The 14782-nt window shown below is 40.5% G+C and overlaps 1 protein-coding gene across 11 annotated transcripts in view; it reads left to right on the forward strand.

Moving 5' to 3' along the window:
- The first annotated feature begins 8222 nt into the window (after positions 1 to 8222).
- The window catches only part of WDR20 (WD repeat domain 20), a 47826-nt gene continuing 41266 nt past the window's right edge, over positions 8223 to 14782 (forward strand). For 4 of the 11 annotated variants that reach the window (XR_012042951.1, XR_012042952.1, XM_072864100.1 and 1 more), the window contains exon 1: positions 8230 to 8588. Coding sequence is in view for 8 of the 11 variants with exons in the window: in XM_072864100.1 (XP_072720201.1) it covers positions 8325 to 8588 (264 nt within the window). In the remaining 3 variants the exon portion in view is untranslated. Of the gene's footprint in view, positions 8589 to 14782 lie in introns of all 11 variants that reach the window. The other 7 variants (XM_072864104.1, XM_072864103.1, XM_072864105.1 and 4 more) reach the window with 4 other exon arrangements.

Genomic DNA, 14782 nt, shown 5'->3' on the forward strand with positions numbered 1-14782 from the left:
TTCAAGTCAGAATAATACTGCAAGGAAACACATTTTATTGAAGGGACATGTTATAGTGTAAAGTCCCTCCTGTTGATCATTAACAGTAACCAAGTCTGAAACCACCTAAAGATGTAGAGTCCCTATTTAAGATATGCTACTATTTAATGTTCCTATTTAAGGTATGTTTAAACAGTCCCCTTTATTCACCTGTTTTGTATAAAGACCATGAGAGCCTTGTGTCTCACTACTAGCTGGTTTTATTCTGCCCACAGACTGACTAGAATGATTTAGAAGATTATGACAAGATTATGTTTGAATTTTTCAAAGGGAAGTGATGGAGAGAAACATACTGTAGCCACATTTCAGCTTACCTTAGCCGAGCGATTAATCTTCATCAGCTAAGTCTGGCATTAAAAGAATCACTGTCATCACTCATCTTTCTGCAGAATTTACTCTATGTAGGTAACCTTCAAACCACACTTTTTAAAAAAATCAGCCCATCATGTGGTTTAGACATGCAGCAGGAGAAGAGTAGAGAGAAACTGAACAAGACTCCTGAGGCATGGAGCAAGTCAAGACAGGTGCTGAGAGCGTATTATTCTGACATACCATGCATCAAAGGCTGACTGGGTTTGCTAACCCATATATTAAAGGCAAGCAGCCTCCTTATCTGTTGTTTAGAAACTATGATCCTGATCCTGCACTTTGAAAGAGCTTTTATAATCATTTATTCTTACAGAAGGTAAGGAAAATGCTACCTACTCAAAATAGTGTTGACATATCGATATGCACAAATATAAATGATAATGTTAAGAGTAAACTTACAGAATCACAGAGTGTTTGAGGTTGGAATGAACCTCTGGAGGTCATCTCATCCAATCCTTCTGCTCAAGCAGGGCCACCTAGAGCAGGTTGCCCATGACTATGTCCACTAACAGCTTCTCTGAAACGAACTCATTGATGGGTGACATCCCATTGCAATTACACAAAGTGGACCACGGTCCTCTCTCAGAAAGAATCTTAAAGCTAAACTTTCTACAGGAGCAGCTGATTCCGCCTCATCACACATGGCCTCAGCTCAAACAGCACTGAAGAACAGAAATGGAAGATATCTCTATTTGTGAATGCGGGGTGGCTACAGTGCATTAATGGATCATTCATGTTTCTGAATGCAAATGAACATAGTAGCACCCTAACTTGTAAGATTAATCCATTAAAGCAAAAGAGAAGCTTAGAAACTATGTTAGTAATGTACTAATGAGGATTCCCCCTTGCGCTTGCACTATTGCTACAGTGGGCAAAGGGAGGAATATGGACCTCTGTGTATGCCCTACTACCCATCTAAGAGCTGGGACATGAGAGTTCAGCATGAAGTCTGTCGAATTTGCAATGCTGTTAGAATTCACCAGATGGGGCTAATACAGCAAATATAAATATTCTCTATAGAAGTCATACTGAACAAATATATATAGATAGGTAGAGAGAGCAATATATACTTGTATATATGGCATAGGAGTTTTAACCTTCTAAACATATTTTTTTTTTAAGTTAACCCCCTCAATGAGTCCATTATTTATAATAAATACTTTGTTTCAATAATTTTCTATGAATTACATGTTTAACTATTCAAACATTTACCACCACTCCACAAACCAATAGCTGTCTCAGGAAATCTGTAGGTTAGATCAGGCTTGCTTATTTTAAATTTTTTTAAAATCTCTAAACAACTATAAAACTACATATATAAAACCGGAAGGGTATATGTTGTCTTCAATTCCTAGATATTATGCTTTTTTTCTAAGTTTAAATAAAAATACAAATAAAAGTTGTAAAAATTAGTTTAAGCTTATAAATGTGTATGGCTTTCCCTTTTCATATGGTGCACTGATACAGAGACCGGTCCTGTCTCCAAAGTCCATCTCCCAGATTTAGTGTCATGTAGAGACTCTGAACATATTTAGACATCGCAGTGAAGTTTTAGTTAGATGATTTTAAAAAAAGGAAATCCCTGTGTGCCAGTGCATCTATCAAATGTCCTCGTCTGTGTCAAATCACTGAATCAGGAAGTTAGTATTTGAAAATTGAAAGTAATTGCCTGTGAAAGATGTCAGACTGATGCTCTCTATATTCTACCATGTCTTTAATAAGCAATTCTATCATTATTACTACCAAAGGGGATGAAAATACATTAAGATTTCGTATGTATCTACCCTATATTTGATTTTAGCACATTATACCTACTTATGAAAATAAAAATAACAGTGAACAAATAGACATCAGATGGCATTTAACTCAACTGACTGAACAGCTATTGGGAAATGACATAAATCATGTTATACCTAGCACTTGGTCATAGAAAGATGGAGACAAAAGACAAGGAATGTCACACTAATGTGCACAGTTGCTTAAATGATTACTGATATGTTCCATAAGAACATAATATTGCATGACCTGGATAAGGATGATAGTTTCAGGTAAACCAGAAAAGCAGGGACCCAAGAGCCTACTCTACGTAGGAAATCTTCAAACCACACTTTTCTTTAGTAATCCCATCACTTGCTTTATATATGCAGCAAGAGGGAGAGAGTAGAGAGAAACTGAACAAGTCTCATTAGGCATGGAGGAAGTCAGACTTCCAGTTAGACAAGCACATGGACTGCTGAAAGCCAGAGTGCTGATAATTTTTTATGATGAATTAATTTTTTTGTGTGATGAAGTTATAAGGTACATACGATAATGACATAAGAATGGATGCGTCATAGCAATACATCCCCATTCTCCTCAGCCAATCTCTCTTTGTCTTGTAGATGACAAAATCTCTATCATAAAAAAAATTATCTCAATTTGATGGAAAAATTGTATTTGGAAGTTTTGACTAAACAGTCACACAGTTCCACTCACCGATCTTCCAGCTCCTAGATATGAGTAAGTTCTGGACACCAGATGGATAGCGAAGACTTGTGAATTTAACTTATGCCCTTCTTGACTTGCAAATAAAAGTCATGAGCATGACCATAATAATGACCATAATGAAGCCAGCACATAATTCAGAGAAATAAGCTCTCCTTTCTTTAAATGTGCAATGATTCAACTAGCGCTGAATGAACAGCCTGTGCTATGCAGTATCCAAAGCTCCTGTGCTTCAGTGAGCTCATAGAAAAACTCATAAAAAGTCCCATTAGAAGATCATCTATCTAAAACTTCAATGCTTCATCTAAAACAATTTGGAGACAGTCATTCAGGCCATGGAACTGAAATTACACTTATGACACTGATGGAGAATCTCCTCCTATGACTGTACAGAAAGCAGATAGCCATTCTTTTGAAGCTCTCTGCAACATGTTTGAGATAATATTGCCTCATGTGAGAAAGGTGATAAGGGAACGTAGAATGTGCTAACAAGTTTTCAGTCCTTCTTTGAGAAATACACCAAAGCAACAGAGAAAGATCTCACCATCAGTTAGGTAGATGACCTGGGGGAGACTGAGGAACCTACAATAAATTTAAGACATCCATGCACATACCTCTCTTAAGTGCAAAATGTTCAGAGGCTCTTGATTCTGGTCACCTTTTAGAACTCACTTGTTTGTTTTAGGCTGGTAATGCTTCCCTTTTCTTGGCTGTTAAAATCCCTTCTTTCCAGGGACACCTTTTTCAGCTTATTTCCTGTTCTGCTTAGGGAATCTTAAATCACACAATGGCAGCCACTTTTCTTGCATGGATGACTGTTAACTAACTGTTGCTCACACCAACTACAGGTTGCTTGGCTGACCTGCAACACCTATCAGTAACCATGTATTATCATAACACGATAACACGAGCTTCCCAATGAAAACCAGCTGAACAAAGATGGAAGATAAAATAATTTCAAAGCATTTACGTACTGAATCTTTTGTTGTTTAAGTTACAAACACACAAGAGTCTATCGCAGACTGCAGTTTAGGAGTGTTCTTGGCCTTCTCGATGGCACTACATTTTCACACTGCAACGCTGATAAGCATCACTGTCTAGAAATTCCAGTTTTGTAAGAAACTCAGTCATTGCTGCTGGCCAACAATCAGACCTTACTTATTCACAGGTTTGTCATTCCTCAGCTGGATTACAGCAATACCATATGTATGGATGTCTTCCATATTTAGAGAGTTTCGCGAAGTATATAATGCTGTAGCACATCTTAGAAACACAAGCTATTTGTAGGCATATCAAACCAATCTCTCTGGCTTTCCATAGAATTTACATTAAATTCATTATCTCAGTCTTATCTTCAGAGAACATAATTTCCAGGACAGCTACAGCTTCAACAACTGCTGTTGACAAGAACAGCACTCTTCACTATGGAGGTAAGATAGTCTGTTCAGGAGACAACTTACAGAGAGCTGACTGCAAACAGCAAAATGAAATCTTCCAAAGACACAACAGAGTTCACTGTCATCCAATCCCAACTGCAAAGCAGATTTATTTTACCTTGCCTTCTTTAAAAACATATTTTAAAATGTTTTTAAAAATATCCATTTAAGTAATAGAACCCCTCCAACTATGAAAACAACTTTTTTCACATGCTCTTGCTCTTGAGGAAGGATGAGAGTACAAACAACATGCAATCTATTCTAGCATGGCAGACACTTACTTGATAACACTCTTTTACTTTGTAATCCATATCATAATGCATTATCTCATGTATTTAGTGTTAAATGTATGTAGTGGTTAAGAAGAGATTCTTAATGCAAATGAAGAGCTATGAAACTATGCCATAAACAAAATTTTCTCATGATGAAAGCAAGTTAGACATACTTTAAAGTCCATGTAAGTAATTGGAAACATATTTCCAACACTAGTTATTTTTCTTCTCTCCATATTAAATGGAACTTGCATGCCATTCTCCTCACCAGCATCAAGCTTTTGGCTAGTTCAGATGTGTTTTACAAATCTCTGTATGCCTCTGTCTGTTAGCAATTCACACACATTCATAATTTGTTAAAATTTGACACATTGCAGAGCTTTTGACTCTTCTGACTCTTAAGCCAGTCACACACTAAATGCCTAAACTGGTTTTGGCTTCAGAAGTCTAAGCAAGACTTGACAGACCTACTATAGTTGACAGACACTGCAGAGATGATCTCCCGATTCCTGCATCATAATCTGCAAGCAGCACAAGCTAGAATAGATACTGTTTGCATGATGGAATATGGGTGTAGTCACCATCTTTTTTTTTGGCTCAGGAGAGCTGGTAAAAACATCACTAATATCAGTTGTTACACTTTCAGGGAAGTAACAGATGGCATTCAAATTCAAGCATAGAAAAGTTTTGTTGATAGCTGTACTTGTATTACATAAGTTTTAAGGCTGCAGTTTCCTCATGGCCAGCAAAAGCACTATTAATACTACATCCTGAAAAGTTGCAGGACCAATTTATGCTCTGCATAAATCAATCTCAAAGGACCACACTGTTTTATTAATGTTAGTGAATTTTGTTCATGTCTGTTTTCCAATTTGACAAAACATTTGCGAAAAGTAAAGGCACGATACAGCAGTGATTCTGACTGACTTCTCTTTATTGGTTGTGCAGTGCATACAAAAGCACACATCTAGGGGTGTCCTCATGGGCTCATTTCAGAACTATGATCTTTGGTTAGCTTGAAACAGAAGAATTTACAAGGGGTACAGAGAATTTTTTCATAAGGCTTATCTCTGTAATCTCTTTTTTCCCATTCTTTAACCAAGTATTTGGTGAGTATTGTTGATGGAGCTGTACAATAGTGTTCTTGTGACTTGCAGCTGTGTTTTTCAAATGAATATTTGTCTTGGATTCTCTGTGGAATCTCTCAGCAGCTTTTATTGATGTTTCTTGGTAAATGTTAAACACTACATCAATTCTTTGACTTTCTGCACCAACATGTACTGCTGATAACCAGGTACTTGTTAACTTTGTTTATTCTTTGGATCACACTCATTCCATCAGTGACAGATGGCCTGCTGTGGTTTCAGTACGATTTGCATTCCTCACGGTCCCTCTACCAAAGTTGCCTGCTTTGTTCTTCCAAGTGATCTATCCAATGTTGTCAGTGTGTAATGAATAAGACATACTGAGTATGCCTGCTTGCAGCAACACTTTTGTTGTTGTTGTTGTTGTTAAATCCTTGTCTGTTTTGAACATTATCATTATTTAGAGACCCTTGCATTCCCTGTTCTTCTTTTGGTGACTGAAAACATTCTGACCTTCTCTCTGGAAGTCCATTCATGAAATTTCTGCATGAAAGAACCACTCTCAAGACGATTCTTAAAATAATTGCAGGTCTGCTCACCTACTTTATGTGCTTTTAGGAGGTCACCAATACCATCTGGCAGGGCTGGCTGATAAGCTGACAAGATCTATTGGCATTATTGATTGGCTTTATCTTAAAAATTTCAAGGAAGGCTTCAATACCTGCACTTGTTCAGATATTCACTCAGATACATACCTTATTCTGCATGGGTTAACCTGGAGATCTTCGACTCTTTCATGTCTCTCAGCTACCTTATACTATTATTTTGATGGTGAGCAGCAAGATAATATTTAGCTGCAAGCTAAATCTCTTTGAACTACATTGATTTGAAACTAAATCCCTTTAACCCCCTGGAATCTGAGCAGACTTCTGTGGTTGAGCTCATCTAGTGGAAAGAAAGGGAGGTCCTGCTTCCCTCCAGCTCTGCTGTGCATTCCTGTCCCCTCCCTTACATAGTCAGTGCCTTTCATTTAACCCTATTAATTTCACATTTGCAGGGAGTTTAATTCTCTATCCATTTATCTTTCAGAAATGGCTCATCATGAGGTCCAATGAGCACCAGTGCTGGTGAAGGAAGTAGCAGCAGCAGCTAGTCAGTCAAGAAGAACAGAGCAAGACAACCCCTTTGGTAGCAGCCACATTAGAGCAACACAGCTACAGCATGAAACTATACCTTGAAAGTGTGTTTTATATTGTTAATATAAGATGATCTAACTCTGTGCTGCTAATCTTCCCCTAGTTGCACATTCCCCACTCCTTCCTTATTTTGGCTCTAGCAATTCTGTGATGAGTCGGATCAGCCTGGTAGCTGATCAACAGTTTGCTTACCTGAGAACCCCACATTTCTTTGTGTGTGTTAGTTTTCAGGTGCATCTGACTCACCCTTTGGTTGCATGACCACTAGAACTGATGCAAGGGAAGTAATGGAAATACGTACCTGAAGACAGAGGAGAGGTCAAAGCCCTTTTTTACAGTTGGAGATCAGTCTTAGGTTAGCTTGAGTCAATCATGAGGCTGTAGTTAGACAAACTCTTTTAAGCTGAAACTGCTGCCAAAAGAAACAGTCCTGCTTCCCTGCCCAGTGAAAACAATCCTTTCCAACCCTGTGCCACTTCCTTCTGACATTGATCTGGTTCACTGTGCAACACAGCTGGTTGTATAGTTGCATGATGATCAGAACAATGAAGTGAGTTATCTGACAACCAGTTTTTCAGGTTAACATTTCAGGTCAACTCCCCAGCCTGGTTCTGCATGCAGCTGGCAGTTTAGAGGCTGGTGTAGAGCTGGAAGGAAGCTGGCACCGTCTCCTTCACGGGCAGCGTGGCCTTGACATGAAGCATCAAAGTACAGCTGCACATTTGCATTTGCTGTCTCTTCACTGCCTTACCCATGGGACTGTCCCAGCAGGGTTTAGCAACCCCATCTGACCAGGCTTTCAGGAGCTAGCAGGTGCGCTGGCAGTAACCTGTGGACAAAGCTGGCCAGGGCCAAGGCAAACGAGCCTACGAAGGCAGCCAGGGTGGTAGCACCCCATTTTGGCTGCCCCATGGTGGAGGCTCTCACCTGGGAGCCATCACCCCTACCAAACGGCGCTGCCCCAGCGCACACGGACACCTCTCCGACTCCCATTCGGCACCTCAGGCGGTGGCGGTTACCATCTCGCCCCACGCGCTGCCAGGGGCAGACGCCCACGTACTGAGGCGACGGGTCCCCGTGGGCCCGAAAAGCCTCTCCTCACACCCACCAGCCGGCGCCCGACCCCTTCTCTCCCCGTCCCCCGCAGCACGCGCACTGCGGCGCGGGCACCCCGGTGCGCCGCCATCTTGAGCGACCCCCCGCCCGCTGGGCGGCCCCCGCCCCCCCGGCGCCACGCCCCCCGTCCCGCAGGCCCCGCCCCTTCCCCGCGAGGGCCCCCCCAAGGGCAGGCAGCCCGGCGCGTGCGCAGACGCGCAGTAAACAGGCGCCGCCGCTCCTCCCCCTTACGCCGTTTGCGTGGCCGCCTCCGCGCAGGGCCGCGCGAGCGCCGGCGGCGGCGGCGGTTGCGCAGTGGCGCTACATCCGGGCACTGGGGCAGGATGAATGCTCCTTTCCAAGATGGCGGCGGAGGGAGGAGGGAAGGAGATGAACGAGATTAAGACCCAATTCACCACCCGGGAGGGGCTGTACAAGCTGCTGAGCCACTCGGAGTACAGCCGGCCTAACCGGGTGCCCTTCAACTCGCAGGGCTCCAACCCGGTCCGCGTTTCCTTCGTCAACGTCAACGACCAGAGCGGCAACGGGGACCGGCTCTGCTTCAATGTGGGCCGGGAGCTCTACTTCTACATCTACAAGGGGGTCCGCAAGGTACCGGGGCTCGGCCGCTGGGCTGGGGGGGACTGGCGGGGGCTCTGCGCCCGCCGCCCGCCGAGGGTCCGCCGGCTGCCAGTGGGGTGTGGGAGTCCCGCCGCGGGGGGCTGCGCCGTGGGCGGGGGGCAGAGGCCGCCCCACCGGGCCGCCTCTCCTTCGGCGCCCCCGCGGCGGCCTTGGGGCTGGCAGCTTCTCGGTTGGCGCTCGGCTGTGGCTGGGACTTCAGTCGCTCTCTTGGTTAACTGGCCTGTGGGGTAGCGGTTAGGGGAGGGGGAGTGTAGGCCTGGGCTGGAGGGCTGTGTGAGGGGACCGGCGCTGGCTCACTACTAATGGGCTACGTCAAATACGGTGTCACCAACGGTAGGTGTGTGTGTGGGGGCCCTTTGGAGGGATGCGATTGCTTGGGCCCTCCTTGGCGTGCAGGAATGAGGGTTGGCTTTCCATTGGCAAGGCAACCCTGGGCCTCCTTCACCTGCTGCTTCAGGTCTGAGTTTGCTGGACACTAATGCCCGGTGTGATTATGGTGGTGTCAGATCCCTGCTTCCAGGATCTTTCTAGCTTTGACTGAATGGCTACAGTATTCACTGTAATTTTAGGCCTTTATCGTGACTTTGAAGCGTGGACTGATTTTAGAATTGTTTCTAAATGGGAGCAGTGCAATGAGCTGAGTTTTAAATGTCAGATAATTAACATAGAGAAAGTTGCTTTTACAGGAAAGAACTATTGATGCACTTGAGAGAGACTCCTTACCTGTCATTATTCGATGTAGGACTAAGTGCATGCATTTGATCTTTCAGGTCACCATATTTATGAACAAACCCTTTCTACTTGTTGTTTCTTAAGGTCCTTGATTTTATGGGATTTAGAGAAGGATTCAGAATTTGTCATGCCAAGTGAACATGTGTCACTCCTAATATACATAAATACAGCTATAATGATTGTCAGCTTTCTATTTTGTGTTTCAAAAAGTGGATGTTCATTATCTCACATACTTGGGACTCAGCTGCCATAATGTGAGTACCTTGAAATCTTCCTGCTCTTAGCCCACCATTCAACATGGGATGAAGGCAGAGAGAACTAGTGACATATGCAAGGCTGTGCAGGAAGCTTGTGGGTGAGCAAGTAATTATACCTGAATCTACTATGTCCTAAGCTAGTGCCCCTATCGCTCCTCCTCTGTATAAAATGTAAGCACCAACTGGAGAATAAAGCCTACGTGGTTATCTGTTGGCTGTGACTTAACAGATCTTATATGTCCTGTATAATTATATGGAAAAGCGTGCATGTGGATTTTAGTTTCACCCTTTAATGAATTGTAATAATCTAGTTATGTTTTAAATAATACTTGGACAATAGTTTCTTTAAGCATGTAATGAGTATTTTGTATCAAACTACTTGCTATTTATAAGCAGTTGCTATCTTTACTATTTACAAGGTATTGTGGGTGGCAATATCTTTAAAAATGTGTATCCTCAATTATTACCATGTTTGGATTCTGATATATTCTTGTTTTTTCCACACAGAGTAACTGCAGAGTTCTCTCACTTAGACTACAGAGCAGGGCTTTATGTAGTTAGTAATGGTACATGTGATTCTTGCAAGTTGTCTTAGTCATCTCTTGCCACACTTCTGAAAAATAACAATATAAAGCCTGCAACTTCATTGAAAATAGCAAACTGAATAACTTTTTCAACTTATAAAAATTGCTTTGAGATGAGTATTTTAATTTTTTTTTAGATGCTAAAAACTGCTGGTGTGATACACAGTAACTGAAAATTTTAGTTTGTCAAACTGTTAACTTGTGAGCTTTGAGGCATACCTGTTAAGGTGTTAAATACTTTTTTCTCTAAGTAGTGTAAAACATACGCATTGTTAGAATGGAATTCATTTCAGTGACCTTTTACAGTGTTAAGAATTTAAAATAAACTGTATATTCTGTATGTATAATACATTAACTTTAGTAAAGTGAACTAGAGAAAGAGCTGAAATCGATTCAAACACACTTAAGGAAATGCTTCAAATGAGAATGGGGAAGATGGCCTGTCTTAAACTTGTAATACTTGCTTCTTTGGAATTTACTTTGAAACTATTCAGTTGGAAGTCATTGTTTTGTCTATGTACAAAGTTGACATAAGAACAGGCTGACAGTCTTTCAACTGATTATTTGAGCTTTTCATAATCAAGAGTTATATCTTGTGGCTATCGTAAAAGGGAGAGAGCTATTGTTACCTAAATTGACAGTATGTAATTCTGGCTTAATCTGGACAAACTGTCAAACTCTGCATGCCTTCCTGTTCTTGGGGGCAGGAGGGGGAGAGCAACTTTATCTGTTGAAGACCAAGCTATTTGTGATCCTCTGCATCATACAGATGCTAATAACTTCAATTTTAACTGTTAGTTCATAATTATCTAACTATCCCTTTAAAAAATTTCCCTAATTACTTTAAGACTATAATTTTCATTTTGTCTAAGTCATATTAGAATATTAGAGTATGAGTTTAATTTAGTGAAGCTGTGCTGTGTGTATATGTCAGGTAGCTATGATTTTGTCTTTTTTATCTTTTTTTAAGGTCCGCTGCTTTTCTTGCTAAGAAAATGCTATATTTTTACTAAGTGAAATATTTTTACTAAGTGAAAGAACCACCAGAACTTTATTTTAAGTAACTGTGTCTGTTACATACTGAGATAATTCTTGCATCAGTAATCCATTGCAGATCAGTACACATCAAGTAAGAGTCACATTTAAGCCATGGATGACACTTAAGAAGAAATAATGTAATATTGAGTCAAAGATGCCACTTAAGAGGATATTTCTTGAAATCAATGATGCTAAGCTTTCTTCTTTTAGTTTCCCTTAAATCCTAAATACATTGCATCTGCTACATTTAGTTTGTAAGTCATCATTTTAAGTAGACTGCTAACGTGTGTGTTCTGTTTAGGATATTTAACCTATATAAAGAAAAAATGTTTCCAGGGATGTTTCTTTAACCTTGATCATTCTTCCAAGAAACTTGGTTGAAAAGTTACGTCTAGTGTCCAGGACAGTGGTGTGGAGATGGAAGCACTAATAGACAATGATAATAGTTTGGTAGAGAGACAGGAGAGAGTTTTGGGCAGCATTTCAAGCTGTCTTTAGAGAATTTTTAAAGCAAAAAGGTAATTTCTCCCAACTTTGTTCTCCGCCTCTTTAAAAAGGAAGCTCAGTTTTTACAGTTTCATGCTACCGCTAAACTTTACCATTACCGTGAAACATGTTACCATGTTTCCATGTTTTCCATGTCATAGAAAGCACATCAATTATGAGCCAGTGCATTGTTATTTTTATAATGAAACTTATGCAGCTCTCTTTGTGTTAATAAGGCAATGCAGGCTTCCACAGAACTGCTGCTTTCTGATTTGGATCCACTGAAAAAAGGAATGAACCTATAGTTTAGTAAGGAGAAATTAAACTGTGATGGAATGAGATGTGGTTGCTTTACTTATGTAAGTACATAATTATTCTCAACTGTACTGAGTGTCAGTGGGCTTTCCCTTTCCTCCTTAACTTTGGCTTTAAGGTTAGATGTGTACAGTGATCCCTTGTTAAACAGAAGTGGTAAATTTTCATGAACTCAACTCATCTAGTGACAGCTGAAAACGATGGTCTAGCAGTACAGTATTCTCTTGGCAGTGTGCTTCTGTCTCCTTGCTGTCTTTGGCAGTGCTCAGCCTCTGGTTGAGCTAGTTCAGCTTGCTAAACCAGCAGCAAAATACTTGCTGTTTTTCTGGGCAGATTTTCTCTTGATTTGGTGAGTTAAACTGTCTCATCTTGGGGTCAGATATTAGCAGGCACAGTGAGAGGAAAGAAGGGGTTGCGGGGGAGGGAAGGCCCTTCAGTGGCCTGGGCTGTCAGATCAGATCCGCTGCCCTATGAGGTCTCACCTGAATAAAGCTTCAGCCTTAAGTCAGATTCAGAATGATCTGTTCTTGGGGGATTGTTACTTAATTTTGATTAAGCAAGTTATAGGTGTTACAGGAGGTCTTTTCTATTATTTTAGGGGTTTGCTTCTTCATGGAATAGGGCTATAAGGTAATAATTCGAAAGTTATTGCTCAAACTATGATGCATTGATGCTTTGGATGGATTGCCTTTTCCTGCAGCCCCAAATTGGGAGTGAGGGCTGTTACTTGATTCTTGCTTATGAGGCAGTCTTGGGGTACTTTAATAAGGTTTATGGCTAGCTTTGCACAATGATTTATTCGTTGATTCGTTAGTCTTGAAAAGGAGAGCACTATCTCATCTTCCTTGCCTTAGGAATGGCTGACAAAACAAGGCTTTCTAGATTGTTGCTGACATTAACTATCAAATTTGTTTCCCTTTCTACTAGGAAGCTAGTGCATTTTCCTTCAAAAAATTGTGTGTATGATAATTAATGTGTTATTCTCTGTATTTTGTGAAGGTTTCTGGGCAAGTTTGTCTGCAACTGTCACTGCAATACAGTCATATACAGGTGCATATTAGCAATAGTGTCGCAAGGTACACAGTCCTAGTTTTTACGTAACATATTGAGAAGTTATGAAATTTGAATGTGTAGTTTAGCTTATTACATTATGTGAAGCTTTTTGCATTGTATTTAAATTCTGACTACTCTCTTTGTTAACATGTGGCAGACTTTCCTAACATTGGTTATTTCATTTTTGGAACCTCTCTCTCATGAAAAGAGGCTTTGTCTTCAGTTCTACTTTTTTCTGCAGCTACTTAAAGCAGCAGTCTGTCCATAACTATAGAATATTACAGTATTTTTTAATGGTATTGGAGTAGAAACATATGTGGGTGGTAAGCTCAGGTTGGTGGAGGGCAGAATCTGTTGACTATCTTTTTAACCTTATGGGGAGCAAGTGGCTTAGAAATAATTATATTTGTACTAAGATGAAAGTAATCTTGTATCTCAACTTCTTATATTAAGAGTTAGCATACTGGTAGGTCCTGGTTATCAGTAAAAATACTGATGACATGTAGGATTCCTTCCTTTGCAGTTCTCTAAATTACCTTTTTTAATGTCTGGCTTGATACTGGAGTCTTTGTTGTCCAGCTGAGAATTGTTATCCTTGGTGTGGTGACTTTCATTCTGTAGACTGTTCATCTAGGATCTTGTCTCAACGACAGAATGGTAATGTGTGACATTTGTCACTGTGCTTAGTATATTGCTCTGGGAAGAGTAGTGTGAGACAGTTCTGGATTGGAAGCTGTAATCTATGGAGAAATCCAGCAAATTTTCTCAAGATGTGGTGGGAAGGTGAGTTTATATTACTCTATATTTAGAGATCACTAAGCTGTGTCAGGCCTCCAAAAAAAAAAGTATGTTTCAGTAGCATATATGAGCTATAAAAATGCTGAGATTTGTAAAGATCTTTGAAGATACACTTGCTCTGAAGCAGCGTGAAGTATACCTACATCTTTGTGACCAGTTCTTAAACCTGCAGTAACAAGAATTCCACAGCCCCCCTAAATAACTTTTTTTGGTGCTTAGTTTTCTCCCTTCCCTTCCCTCCCCCCAATATCTAACTAAACTTCTTGTTCAAGGAAAAAAAAAAAACAGGCCGAATGCTGATATTTACTGTGGACATAGAGAGCAGTTGACTATTGCCTTTGGCTTCTACATATTTGAAAACTGGTTAGTTTGTCCTCTCATTTTTCCTAAGGTAAATAAACCTAGTTCTCTTAACCTTTCTTCTCAGATCTTGAGTTCCAAATATTTGATTTCTCTCCTCTATATTGGCTTCTGTTAGCTTGCATTTGTGATACCTAAACTAGATCCAGTACTTCCACAGTGACTCCAGTACAGAGTAAGGGAGAATTATTGCCTCCTGTGTCTGTCTTCTAATATTCTTGCTAACATATTGAATAATGTTGATGTTTTTGAGTCCTGCTCATAGTGTTGACTGACTTGGGCTGTTTCTTATCATATTGCTGCTTTCTCTCCACTTTTATCCATGCTTCGATTTGTTGTTGTTGATAAATGCCATGTAGCATTTTCATTGAATTTTATTCTATTAAGTTTATTAGAGAGTGTTTTTATTTCCAATTCTGTGCTGCATACTGAAAAAATCCTTCCAATCTTGATGTCATTCATGAATTTGATATGTACTCTCATCCATTAACAAAGGTATCTTGTAGAACTTAAAAACCACGCGTTGCATTTGCTGCTGACC

Source organism: Ciconia boyciana, chromosome 6 (assembly GCF_034638445.1).
Source record: "Ciconia boyciana chromosome 6, ASM3463844v1, whole genome shotgun sequence".
In the NCBI taxonomy this organism is placed as follows: domain Eukaryota; kingdom Metazoa; phylum Chordata; class Aves; order Ciconiiformes; family Ciconiidae; genus Ciconia; species Ciconia boyciana.